The 12,211-nt window shown below is 34.3% G+C and overlaps 1 protein-coding gene across 2 annotated transcripts in view; it reads left to right on the top strand.

Annotated features, from left to right (window-relative positions):
- Nucleotides 1-5,353, top strand: part of LOC140439452 (galectin-8-like) — a 138,160-nt gene extending 132,807 nt beyond the window's left edge. For both annotated transcript variants that reach the window (XM_072529366.1, XM_072529367.1), the window contains exon 6: nt 4,130-5,353. In XM_072529366.1, the coding sequence (XP_072385467.1) occupies nt 4,130-4,440 (311 nt within the window). In that variant the 3' untranslated portion in view covers nt 4,441-5,353. The remainder of the gene's footprint in view (nt 1-4,129) is intronic.
- Nucleotides 5,354-12,211: the final 6,858 nt, after the last annotated feature.

Genomic DNA, 12,211 nt, shown 5'->3' with positions numbered 1-12,211 from the left:
AAATCTGAGTTTATTGCACTTCCAAAAAAACCAGGAGCCAAAAAATGCAAAGATTACCGTACTATAAGTCTCATGAGTCATCTCATGAAATTGTTCCTAAAGATAATTCATAAGAGAATCTACAAGCTGTGTGAAAGTCAAATTTCCCCCAACCAGTTCGGGTTCACAAATGCTGTTGATACTAGAGAGGCTTTGTTCTCAGTAAAAGTCTTATTCCAGAGATGCAAAGACGTCAACTGCGACGTATACGCATGTCTGGTTGATTTCGAGAAAGCGTTTGGTCGAGTACAGCACGCCAAGATGATGCAAATACTAAATGAAACAGGAATTAACAACCAAGATCTGAAAATAAATAGAAATATTTACTGGAATCAGTCAGCAAATCTCAAAGTTGAAGGTAAACACACTGATTATGTGAAAATCATGCGTAGAGTGGGGCAAGGCTGTATTTTCTCTCCACTAATCTTCAATCTGCACTCTGAAAGAATATTTATCGAAGCTTTGCACGAAACTGAAAAGGTATTCTACTAAATGGTTACCGGCGAAACAACATCAGATATGCAGATGATACCATAGTATTTGCGGACAACTTAGAAGACCTATAAGTTCTTATGAATAAAATCACGTATTACAGTCAACAATATGGACTCAATATAAACGTTAAGAAGACAAGGCTTATGATAATTAGCAAGAAAAGGATAACAGAAGGTCAACTCTACTTCAACCAATCCCCTGTAGAAAGAGTGACGCACTATAACTACCTCGGCACCATAATATATGAAGAATGGACCAACAACCAGGAGATTAGAGCACGCATCGGAAAAGCTAGATCCACCTTCAATTGGATGGGGGCCTTCTTCAAGAGTCACAACCTCTCTCTTGATACAAAAGTAAGAATGCTGTGATGCTACGTCTTCTCTGTCCTTTTTTATGGTGTTGAATCGTGGACCTTGAACGAAGATATGTGCAGAAAACTGGAAGCATTTGAGATGTCGCTATATCGGAGAATGCCTAAGATCCCCTGGACTGGCCGAGTCACAAATGAGGAGGTCCTCAGAAGAATGAATAGGAACCGAGAGGTACTGACCACCATCAAATCTTGAAAGTTCTTTGGACATATTATGCGAAATAAATCCAGATGTGCTCTCCTTCAAACCATCCTGCAAGAAAAAATATTTGGAAAACGAGGTCCAGTAAGATGAAGAACATCTTGGTTAAAGAACCTTAGAATCTGGTTTAATACAACATCTGTGCAGCTTTTTCGCGCTGCTGCAGATAAGATAAAGATTGCTATGATGATCGCCAACATTCGTAACGGATAGACACATCAAGAAGAAGAAGAAAAAGATGAAGATAGTCTGCAAATACTGGTCCACTGATTTAACATAAGAGCAAAAGACATTTAATATCACAATCTCGTCTCAGAAAACTAAAAGCATAGTGATCAGCAAATATCCAACCAGATGTAAAATAGAAATTGATGACATCAGTATTGAACAAGCCAGTGTAAGACCAATAATGACAAGACTCAGAAACAAGACAAAACACAAAGACTACTGGAAACGGCAGAGATAAGAGTACTGAGAAGAATTACAGGAAATACGCTGAGAGATCGAAAGAGAAAAGAAGACATTAGAAGAAAATGTAACGTACAGTGTATAAACGAATGACACTACATAGAAAAAAGAATAGAATTACCACATAAGTAGAATGGGGGAAACCCGTGTCGTCAAAATAGCAAGAAATAAGTCACCAATCGGCAGAAGAAGTATCGGACGATTGCGCAAAAGATGAAGTGACATCCTTTCATACAGGTATTAATCCGCCAATGAACAAGCAGAATTGCTTATAAAGGGGAAAAAGAATATCTAAAAGTGAGACAACATAAAATAATACGCCTTGTGATCTGAGTGGGAACAGGCGCTATATTGCTTTTATGTCAATTTGTGAGAAACATGCGACCGAGTCGACATGCAAGCAACCAGTTAATTCAGACAATATTGTGAAGAGATCACCTCAACCTTTGAACCCAATCATACCTAGGACCATGGAGCCAGCCTAATGTAATTAGTTACATCACTTTCTTCTGTCACCTTTTTATGGATATTTAATAAGAAGGATGTTTTCAATTCAGGTGGCAATTCTTTGACACTCAAAAAGCAATTAAACATAAAAGCGAGTAGTATCAGTAGCAAGTCCGGGCCATACTTTAAAATTTTAACGAGGAGACCTGTAAACCTGAGTTTTCTCCTATAAAATATGTCTCTGAATGAAAATACTGGTAATTATTATCTTCAATAAAAATGGTGGGTTATCTTCAGTCAATAAATTTTGATAATAATCTTTCCAATCTTTTAGCGGTATTAGGTTGATGGTGAGGACTGAACTCTTTTCTTTCTATCCGTTAGTAGGATGTTATTGTTCTCCATGCTTCGTTTGCTGTTCTAACGCCTATGCTCTGATCTATTTGTTTACATTTATTGTCCTTAACCTGGACGTGGCAGAAGAAATCAACTTAGTGAACACTTTATTTATATCATCATTCAAATTAATGAGAATAAGGAACACTGATATCATATCTGCAGAAAGATGTTTAATTTAAGTTGTAAGATTTAAATACGTGCAATGTTTTTGTATGACTTTTATAAAAAATTTCTTATATTGATTACCAATTCAGAAAACTCTAAACAGTAATTTTGTTAGTACTCAGAAAACAGAAGTTGTGTTATTACAAGAATATTTATAGACCTTCTTTTGGTCATATCACCGCTGCCAACAATAAAGAGAGTCTAATTATCCAAAGAAAGTGGAAGGGAACAAAAAGTAGATCACTACCAGATGGCTATTTTTTTAGTTCAACATTTATTGAAGATGATACAGATACAGCTTGATAAATCAATATACAGATCATCAAGGACGTCTTAGGCTATATTTCAAAGTAAAAGTATGGAAAAAATACTAATGATATAAGGAGAGAACACTATTCAAATATACCTCTTCAAGAAGAATAATTTGACTATCAACCTTACATGCCAATACATGCTTTGCATTGTGTAGTTAAAGACCTGGGAAAGGCCATCTCGTCAAAAAATGGCATAATGTGTCCTTATAGATATAGGGCATTTGATAACACCTCGTTGAAGTTTATAAACATTACCGCAAAAGGAAAAGATCCACCAGATACCACCTTCCATCATTAAATGGATTCAATCCATGCTCAGTATTAGGAATATAATTAAATAATTACCTATCTTAGGGATGCCAGTCACTATAAGAGGAGTAATAGGTTGCCCTCAAGGAGGAGTCTTGTTACTTCTACTGTGATCAGTAGTCGTTGATGATCTTTTTAAAAAGTTCAAATGAAAAGGAATTTGTACCACTCTGGGCTATGCAGACGATATAGTTATAATGGTTAAATATATGCATGACAGTATGATTGAAGGACTGCCAATAAATCCTAATAAAATGATACAAATAGGAGAAAATTCACAATTCAACCTCCGATAATGAACACTATCATTCTTAGAAGAGATTAAGTATTTCGTACGATGAACACTATCAATCTTAGAAGAGATTAAGTATCAATATGATGCTTATGTCGAATGCTCACCTGACAAATAGCCACTAAAGCAACAAGGGCTCTTTGAACATGCTGTGGACTTTGTGGTAAAACATGTGGTATAAAATATTCTACTGGTCATATGTCTTCCTTTTGTCAGTATAATGGCACTTCAGTTGGCGACTTAAGCCACATTTTTCGAATGTACCAAATACAGGGATTCATCTAAAGAGTTATTTTCGAAATTGTTCAAACTTTATATTCGGTTTCAGTTAATATATTATGTTTAATTGCCTTATTCGACAAATCATGTATAATCTATTAGTTGAAATTCTTAGGAAAACAAAAATTATCAGTTAGCATAAAAATAAATAACTTATAAGAATAGAGGTAGTTACTAAAATTTAATCAATACCTGCAAGTACCTACTTTTCAAAGTAGGCATGTTACAATACATTTAATTTTAATCAGTAATATGTCATTAATATAATCTGTGGCTAAACGACATAGTCCCAGCCAAATTTCTTAAATATTAATTAATTAAATTAAGTAAATAATTTTTTTTTTCAGGTTATTTAAACACCAGGCATGTATTTGTACGAAATTCTTGGTTAGATGGCGATTGGGGACCAGAGGAAAGAGTTGACAAATGTCCATTTACTCCATCTTCTCAATTTAGCATTGCCATCCGAAGTTACGTCGACCATTTTTCCATTTGGGTGAATGGGCAATTAGCAGGAGAATTCAAATATCGCGGTGATCCAAGAAAAACAAATACGCTATACATTCAAGGAGATGTTATTATAACTGGGGTTGTTATGAGACATAATATAAGCGACAAATATTTTACTAAAAGTAGGCAGAGTATAGATTCTATGTAAATTATTATTTAGAGCATAATATGCTGAGTGATCAACAGCCTGACAACTTACATTACATTATTTTAAGATATTTTGCTTAAAGCATACCGTTAAACTATTTAAACCTTGTTAAAAAAAGTAAAAAAAAATAAGATTAAATTATATCCTATCTAATATTGTTAACATTTATTAAAAATAGTTTTCCGTCGACCGTCCATTTATGATCAATTTTAATACCCTCAAAATCATTGATTAATGACCCCTATTAATAAATGATTTTCTATTAATAAACGATTTCATTATAGGCAACACAACATACATTGCTTGCATAAATTAATTAAATGCTCTGTGATTGGCAGTGACCTGTAGTGTGGGCAACCAAACATATACCTATTTATATTCCCACTAAAAAATTTAAAGTGAAGTAGCCGCTGTGTATTTGAAAATCAATATTTGAATGAATAATTTCAGTAGTTGTACTATTTCGAATATTATTGTCTACAATAATAAAACTACCACTAAGGAAAATTAAACTTTGAATAAAGTTAATGAAAGCTGAAAAAATTATTTTTTATCGTTAAGTAAATAAAAATTTAAACTAAGATATCTTTATTACTGAAAAGTACGGTCGACGGAAAAGTTTTGTAACGAACTCGTGAATTAAAATGGCGATTAACAATCTCGAACATTAACGCTCGCGCGTTAATATATCTCAATTGTTAATCGCCCTTATTAATACACGTGTTGGTTAAATAACTATTAAATTTTGCTAAATCTATTTTTATTTATGCGTTTGTGGCTATGTTACTAAAGTACAAAATTTAGGTGTTATTTCGAGATAATGATGTTTTTGTCAATATTCTTTTGTTAAATAGTACTTCTATTTTAATTTTATAAAATTTGTTTTCATTTTAATAAAATATTCGTTTAATAAGCTGATTATTTAATATTAAAGGAGTTACGATCTTATCGTTAAGTTACGATCTTATCGTCGACATTGAAAAAGAAGAAGAACAGAACAAACTTCTTCGTAAGGAAATATTTTTTAATAAAACAGGCAACTGATTTTCCATAAAATCCAAATATGTTTCGCCATTTAAAGTTCTGGAGAACATAGTCTACTGCTATGTTAAAAAGAAACGGAGAAAGCATTCATCGTTGTCTGACTCCGGTAAGTATGTCAAATTCGCCGCTGTTGATTCCGTTGTGTGTCACGCTGCATTTCGCCCCAGTGTACAGTGGCTTTATAATGGAAAGTATTTTATTCGGGATGTTTCTTAGCTCTAAAATTTTCCATAAAACAGCATGAGATAAACTGTCAAAAGGCACGCTCGAAGTCAACAAAAACCATGTATAGGGGTGTGTTCCATTCAACCGATTGTTCCATTATTACCCTAACAATATTAATGTGGTATATGCAGGAGGATTCTGGTCTAAAGCCTGCTTGGCCAGCTCGAAATTCAATCTTGTTTATTAATCTGTTGAGTATGATGGTCGCGCAGATTTTATTTATTGCGGTAAGCAAAGTTATTCCTCTCCAATTTTTGCATAGTATGAGGTTGCCCTTTTTTGGAAGCTTCATAATGTTACCCCTTTTCTAGCCCGCTGGAATGCGGTTTATTAACCGCACCTGTCTGATTATAGGGAGCAAAAATTCAGCAGTTAGATGCGGATCAGTTGTAAGTATTTGTAATGTTATCGATTCCCGGAGACTTGTTATTTATCAGAGATTTGATAGCTGTTATTATCTCCGGTTTGGAAGGGGTCTCGCAAGATATGCGCAAGTATACTTAGTATTAGCAAAACTTATGCTATATCAACTGATAAATGTAAGGAGATCTTGGAACACTGGTAAAAAAGGAGATCTTGAACATATCTTTATCGAATGTTTAAAACTTATAGATCGATCGAAACTGTTTTGTGTTTGAATATTTTGCTTTTGTCATACTACCTTTAGATAATGAATTTCTAATCCATTTCTTCAGATAATGAATTTCTGATCAATAGTGTGAGCGTATCATCAATTTTATTATCATTTTCCATACATTATATGTTTGTCTTATTATATATCTAAAATTCATCTTACGTTATAGTAGGTTAGCTTCGCTACCTATTATTTTCCCTTTGTTATTTTACCTGCCTCCCGTAACCTAAGTTTAGTATATTGTAACGTTATAAACTTTACAAAACCTCACATGTTTGTATGTTTATTTTAATAAATATTTTATTTCAATTTCGTTTAATTTTATTCATCTATTAATTTATCTTTTATTTTACTTTTTTTATTCTAGAAATAGTTGGCGCTCAACTTTCTAGTCTACTTTCTATTTACGAAATATTCCGTTATAATCTAAAATTTTAACTCTATATTCTCACAATATATTCTAATTTCTTTATTCAGACCCTTTTGTGTTCTATGAGATGATAGAAAATATACAAATTTCTATGCCTTAATTCAGTCGACAAAAATTATTTGTCAGTTGACAACTCTCGAAGAATGCTTCCAGTACACAACAATTTCCTTAATAAGCCACACACTTAAGATATTTCTCAAAATAATACATGGAAGACTATACAAAAAAATAGAAGAAGATATAGATGACACCCAGTTTAGATTCAGAGGAGGACTAGGAACGAGAGAGGCTCTGTTCACTTTTAACGTGCAAAGACGACTAGATATGAACCAGCATCTCTATGTCTGCTTTATAGATTATAAAAAGGATTTTGATAGAGTATGACATCAAAAACTCTTAAAACTGTTAAAAGAAAAGAATGTGGATAGTCGAGATATACGAGTTATTGTCAATCTGTACTGGAATCAAAAAAGCAAAGGTTAGAATCGAAAATGTCGATACAGAAACTATAGGAATCAAAAGAGAGGTTAGACAGGGTTGCGTGCTGTCCCAATTGTTATTCAATATGTACAGTGAAGGAAGCAATATCATAGGAACAACAGGGTATATTAATAAACGGAAAAATCTTGAATAACATAAGATTCGCAGACGATACCGCTGTTTTTGCAGACAGTCTAGAAACACTGCAACACTTAGTAAATAGATTACATCAAGTCAGTATAAAATATGAACTACAAATAAAAGTTAAGAAAACCAAGTGCACGATTATTTCTAAGCAACATACAGTAGGAAGGCTATCGAGGGAAAACAAGTAGAAAGAGTGAATAACTACAAATATCTGGGAACCTGGGTAAATGAAAACAATGACCAAGGTAGAGAAATAAGGACACGCATTGAAATTGCAAGACAAGCATTTATAAAAATGAAAACAATGTTTGTTAATCGAGACCTTCCTCTGGAGCTGAGGATAAGAGCCTTAAGATGCTACGTGTTCTCTACTTTGTTGTATGGAATGGAAAGCTGGACACTAAAAGTGGATAATATAAAGAAGTTGGAATCATTTGTTTAGACCCAATGAGTTACAAATACAGAAGTGTTAAGAAGGCTACAAAAGGATTGCGAGGTCATAAAGAACATCTAAACAAAAAAGCTGGGATATTTAGGCCACATTACCAGAGGTGCGAAATATGAGATATTAAGGCTCATAATGCAAGGTAAAATCAAGGGTAAAAGATCCATAGAAAGACGAAGAATTTCCTGGCTAAGAAGCCTAAGGGAGTGGTATAGTTGCAGCTCAGTAGATCTTTTCAGAGCACGCTCCAATAAGGTACATATAGCTGTGGTGATAGCCGACCTCCGATAGGAGAAGGAACTACAAGAAGAAGAACTCTCGACTTGTGACAGTTTTACTTCAATGCTGAAGTACAGATAATTTAATAGAAAGGGAAACATCCATCCTTGATCTATAGAAAGGCTTGATTCGATTGACAATTCAGTTTATATTGATTGCTAAAACTTCTCTGGGTCTTTTTGGTCTAATTTTTTGTCCATCTTTTTGGGTGAAGAATTCCACAGCACATATTCGGCTATGCAATATTAACTGCAGTTGCTATTAAAAGCTCAATGGCCACCTGAAGATACAAACATAAAAATATCTATATTCAGCTATATCACAACTAACCACTACTTTCTGCAATCCTGTCCAGCTACGTGAAGACAATATCAGATGCTAAAAGTACCATTTAAAAATCTGTTTATGTAAAGCTATAGGCAAGATTTGCTTTGTTTAATTTTAATTTAATATTAAAATTTCACTTTTATATTTATTTATGAACAATAAATACGATTAGTTAATATCTTGGTTTATTTGTCCTAGCCAAACCCATTGCTCTAATAATGACATACGCGGCAGAAACACGGCCTGACACTTCTTCTTAGAGTGCCTGTCCGTTTCGAACGTTGGCGATCATTTTGGCTATGATGACTTTGTTGGTTGTTATACGAAATACGAGCTGTGTTGAGGTCATTCTATACCATGCTCTCAGGTTAGCAAGCCAGGATATTCTTCTTCGTCATGGGGCCATTTTTTCTTCAATTTTACCTTGTAAAATGCATTCGAGTAGGTCATATCTGCCTTGATTTCTCATTATGTGTCCCAAGTACTACAGCTTACGGCTCTTCACGATGTTGACGAAATCAGAGGTTATGTTCGTTCTCCGTAGTACTTCTTCATTGGTGACTTTGTCTGTCAATGGTATCTTCAGGATCCTTCTGTGTCATCATAACTCAAAAGCCTGAAGTTTTGATAGAGTTTCCGCCTTCAATGTCCGCGTTTCTACTCCGTACAGAAGCACTGAGTAAACGTACCATTTAAGGAGCCTTATTTTTGTTTCTAGGGTGGGGTCATGGCTCTTGAACACAGAGCTCCTAGTCAAGAATGCACTTTTTGCCTTTAATTTAATCTCTTGGGTATTGTCCCACGACTCATTGATTATAGTTCCCAAGTAGTTGTATTATGAGACACGTTCAATTCTCATTTGGTTCACATACAGATTTGCTCCAGTTATGTTTTCCTTCTTGATGATCATTGGCTTGGTTTTGCTGGTATTTATATCCAGTCTATATGTTCTACTTGTTTCCGTTATTTTGTTTTGCAGCCCTTATATTATGGTACTGGAAAACACTATTGTATCAGCTGCATACCGCAGGTTATTGAGCTGAACTCTGTTTATTGAGACGCCTTCATCAATATCTTTTACGAGTCTCTTCAAGAATATGCTCCGTGTATATATTGAATATCAGTGGTGAAATTATGCACCCCTGTCTCACCCCCTTAAAATTTTGACCTGATCTGTATATTTTCCATCTATTTGAAGCACCGCTGATTGATTCCAACACAGGTTAGCTATTATTTTTAGGTCTCTTCCGTCAATCCCTGTCCTCTTCAGCACTTCCATCATTCGTTCATGTCTGACTCTATCGAAAGCCTTCTTGTAGTCAATCAGGCATGCAAAAACATCACAGCTGATATCTCTACATTTCTGAAACAATACCTGTACGCTAAATAAAGCTTCTCTCGTACCAACGGCGTTCACAAATCCAAACTGATTGGGCGCAATTTGTTCCTCGCATTTCCGGTAAATTCTTTTGTGGATGACTTTTAAAACAGCTTCAGCAAATGTCTCGGTAGACTTATGGTCATATAGTCTTCACAAACTTTTGCTTATGGTTTTTGGGCAATGGCACGAACTCCTATTTGAGCCACTCTACTGGTTTTTTTCCTGCCTTTTATATTTCATTAAATATTTCAGTTATCTCACTGACACAGAGAGGACAAAAAGGATGTTAGAAACAGCAGAGATGAAAACACTTAGAAAAATTGGTAAGACACTATGGGATAGAGCTAGAAGTACAGATATACGACGTGGATGCAAGGTTGAGAACATTAAGAACTGGGTAAGAAATAGAAGGGTAGAATTGAACCATCATATAAGCCGAATGAGAACAAATATAGTAGTAAAGACGGCAAGAGACGCTTGCCCAATAGGAAGACGATCAGTAGGAAGACCACGAAAACGATACACCGACAACTTATTGGAGGAACATTGAAAAACAGATAGTAATGTTTACATAAAAAGAAGAAGAGAAAAAGAAACTTACTGCTCAGATTTACTTCTAAGATAAGACGTTCTCACACCTGAGAGACTGAGCTAAACGAGACGTAACAACTGGCTCCCAAATAAAGTTGTATGTTTTATTATTATACATTGGCTCCTAACTTTCGGGGGGTAGTTATATTGTTACCCATTGGCACCCCCGTTTCTGATGGGTCGTTTAATGGTTACAATATGTAATTTTATGACGGGTCCCTGGACGATAATGATTTCACAAATATGAGTGTCTATGTGGACAGTGATGCAAGCAAAAAACGTTGTGGAAACAATTAATATAGGGAGAATATCAACGGGTGCGAAACTTTCTGTACGAAAGAGAGTACTTTCATTACCGCTTCATTTCATTTTTTGTGCAGCTACATCCAAAATTCAAATATGTATAAATCTATCTGAATTTCTAAATGGAGAAGGAACCTAAAGAAAAAATAGGACCTAGATTAAATATTTTATTTCTTTCTTATTATTTTAGTTTATATTGAAATGCTTAAAATAAGTTTGTATTTGCCGGAAATACCATCGTCCTATATAAGAATTCTGAATCCGAACCTGAAATGTCAGTTTGATAACATGCTAAACAAATCCTCAAGTATAATATATTTTTATTCTAAAAACAGACTACAAACAATACATTACATCTAGTAAAAGAACTATAGTTCTTAAAGAGAATGTAAATCCTTAAAATCCCTTTATGTTCTGCATTCCTGTTTACAGATAAATTAATAATTTATATTTTGAATGCAGAGTTTTCTTAAGTTGTGCCCCAAAGCAGAAACATTTCGTACATATTGCATTAAAAAAGCAAACAGCATTATAATGCTAAACAAGATAAAACATCAAACATGCGACTTTGTACAACAAACGGCATTATACTATCTCCCAAGAGTCCTCTTTTATGTCGTCGACAGGAGTGCATCGAGCTGTAGCTGCTGTTGTAAATATTAAAATAAAAGAATTTATGCTAACACTTTTTCATAGTTATTTTTATTTTTATTCTTGTACTCTCTTTTATTTCGCTATGAACATTTTAAAACCTAACCGTTACGTAAAAGAAATATTTTTTTGGAATTTATTTTCTGGTGGCATTTTAATATAATTTAATATCTTCACTGAGAATAAACCTCAATTTTAATTGAAAATACGTTTATTTTCGCTTCAGAAATGGTACTTCACAAAACAAATTAAACAATAATTGTTTAATTTGTTAACTAGAGCAGTGGCTATACCGTTCTGAGGAGACCTAAAGAGGTCGAAATACGTATAAGCGGCTGTCGCTGCCCTGTATCAAAACAACTACCGTCATTATGTAATACCGTCATTATGAATAATTATTTTGTTTTGTTACTTAGTAATACTAAAAAATTCCTCCATTAATTCAATTTGATCTGACAATTCCAGAGACATATTGTACATTTTAAAGTAGATGACTTTAAAACGATGTCAACAATTTTGAGATGCGTTCCTGGGATGACTTAATTAGATAATAGTTCATTCGATTACATGAAATTAACTTTACCTTGAGAATACCTATCAGAAAAATCATTGGTCATTGGAAAAAATCACAATACCAGTCAGACCGATAAACGCTGGCCGCGGGATTAAGAGAAGTCACTTTAGTTTTCGCAGTGAAGAAGTAGAGTTGAGTCTGTGTCAGGGGCCTGGACATATCAGTTGAACGTTTTAGCACTGGGTTCTGAGCGACAGTTTGGTTGACACTAATAAGCGCTGAAACCTTGGCTTCGACGACTTAAAAAAAAGATGGAATTG

This window comes from Diabrotica undecimpunctata, chromosome 4 (assembly GCF_040954645.1).
Source record: "Diabrotica undecimpunctata isolate CICGRU chromosome 4, icDiaUnde3, whole genome shotgun sequence".
In the NCBI taxonomy this organism is placed as follows: domain Eukaryota; kingdom Metazoa; phylum Arthropoda; class Insecta; order Coleoptera; family Chrysomelidae; genus Diabrotica; species Diabrotica undecimpunctata.
This window is presented reverse-complemented; position numbering and strand designations above follow the sequence as displayed.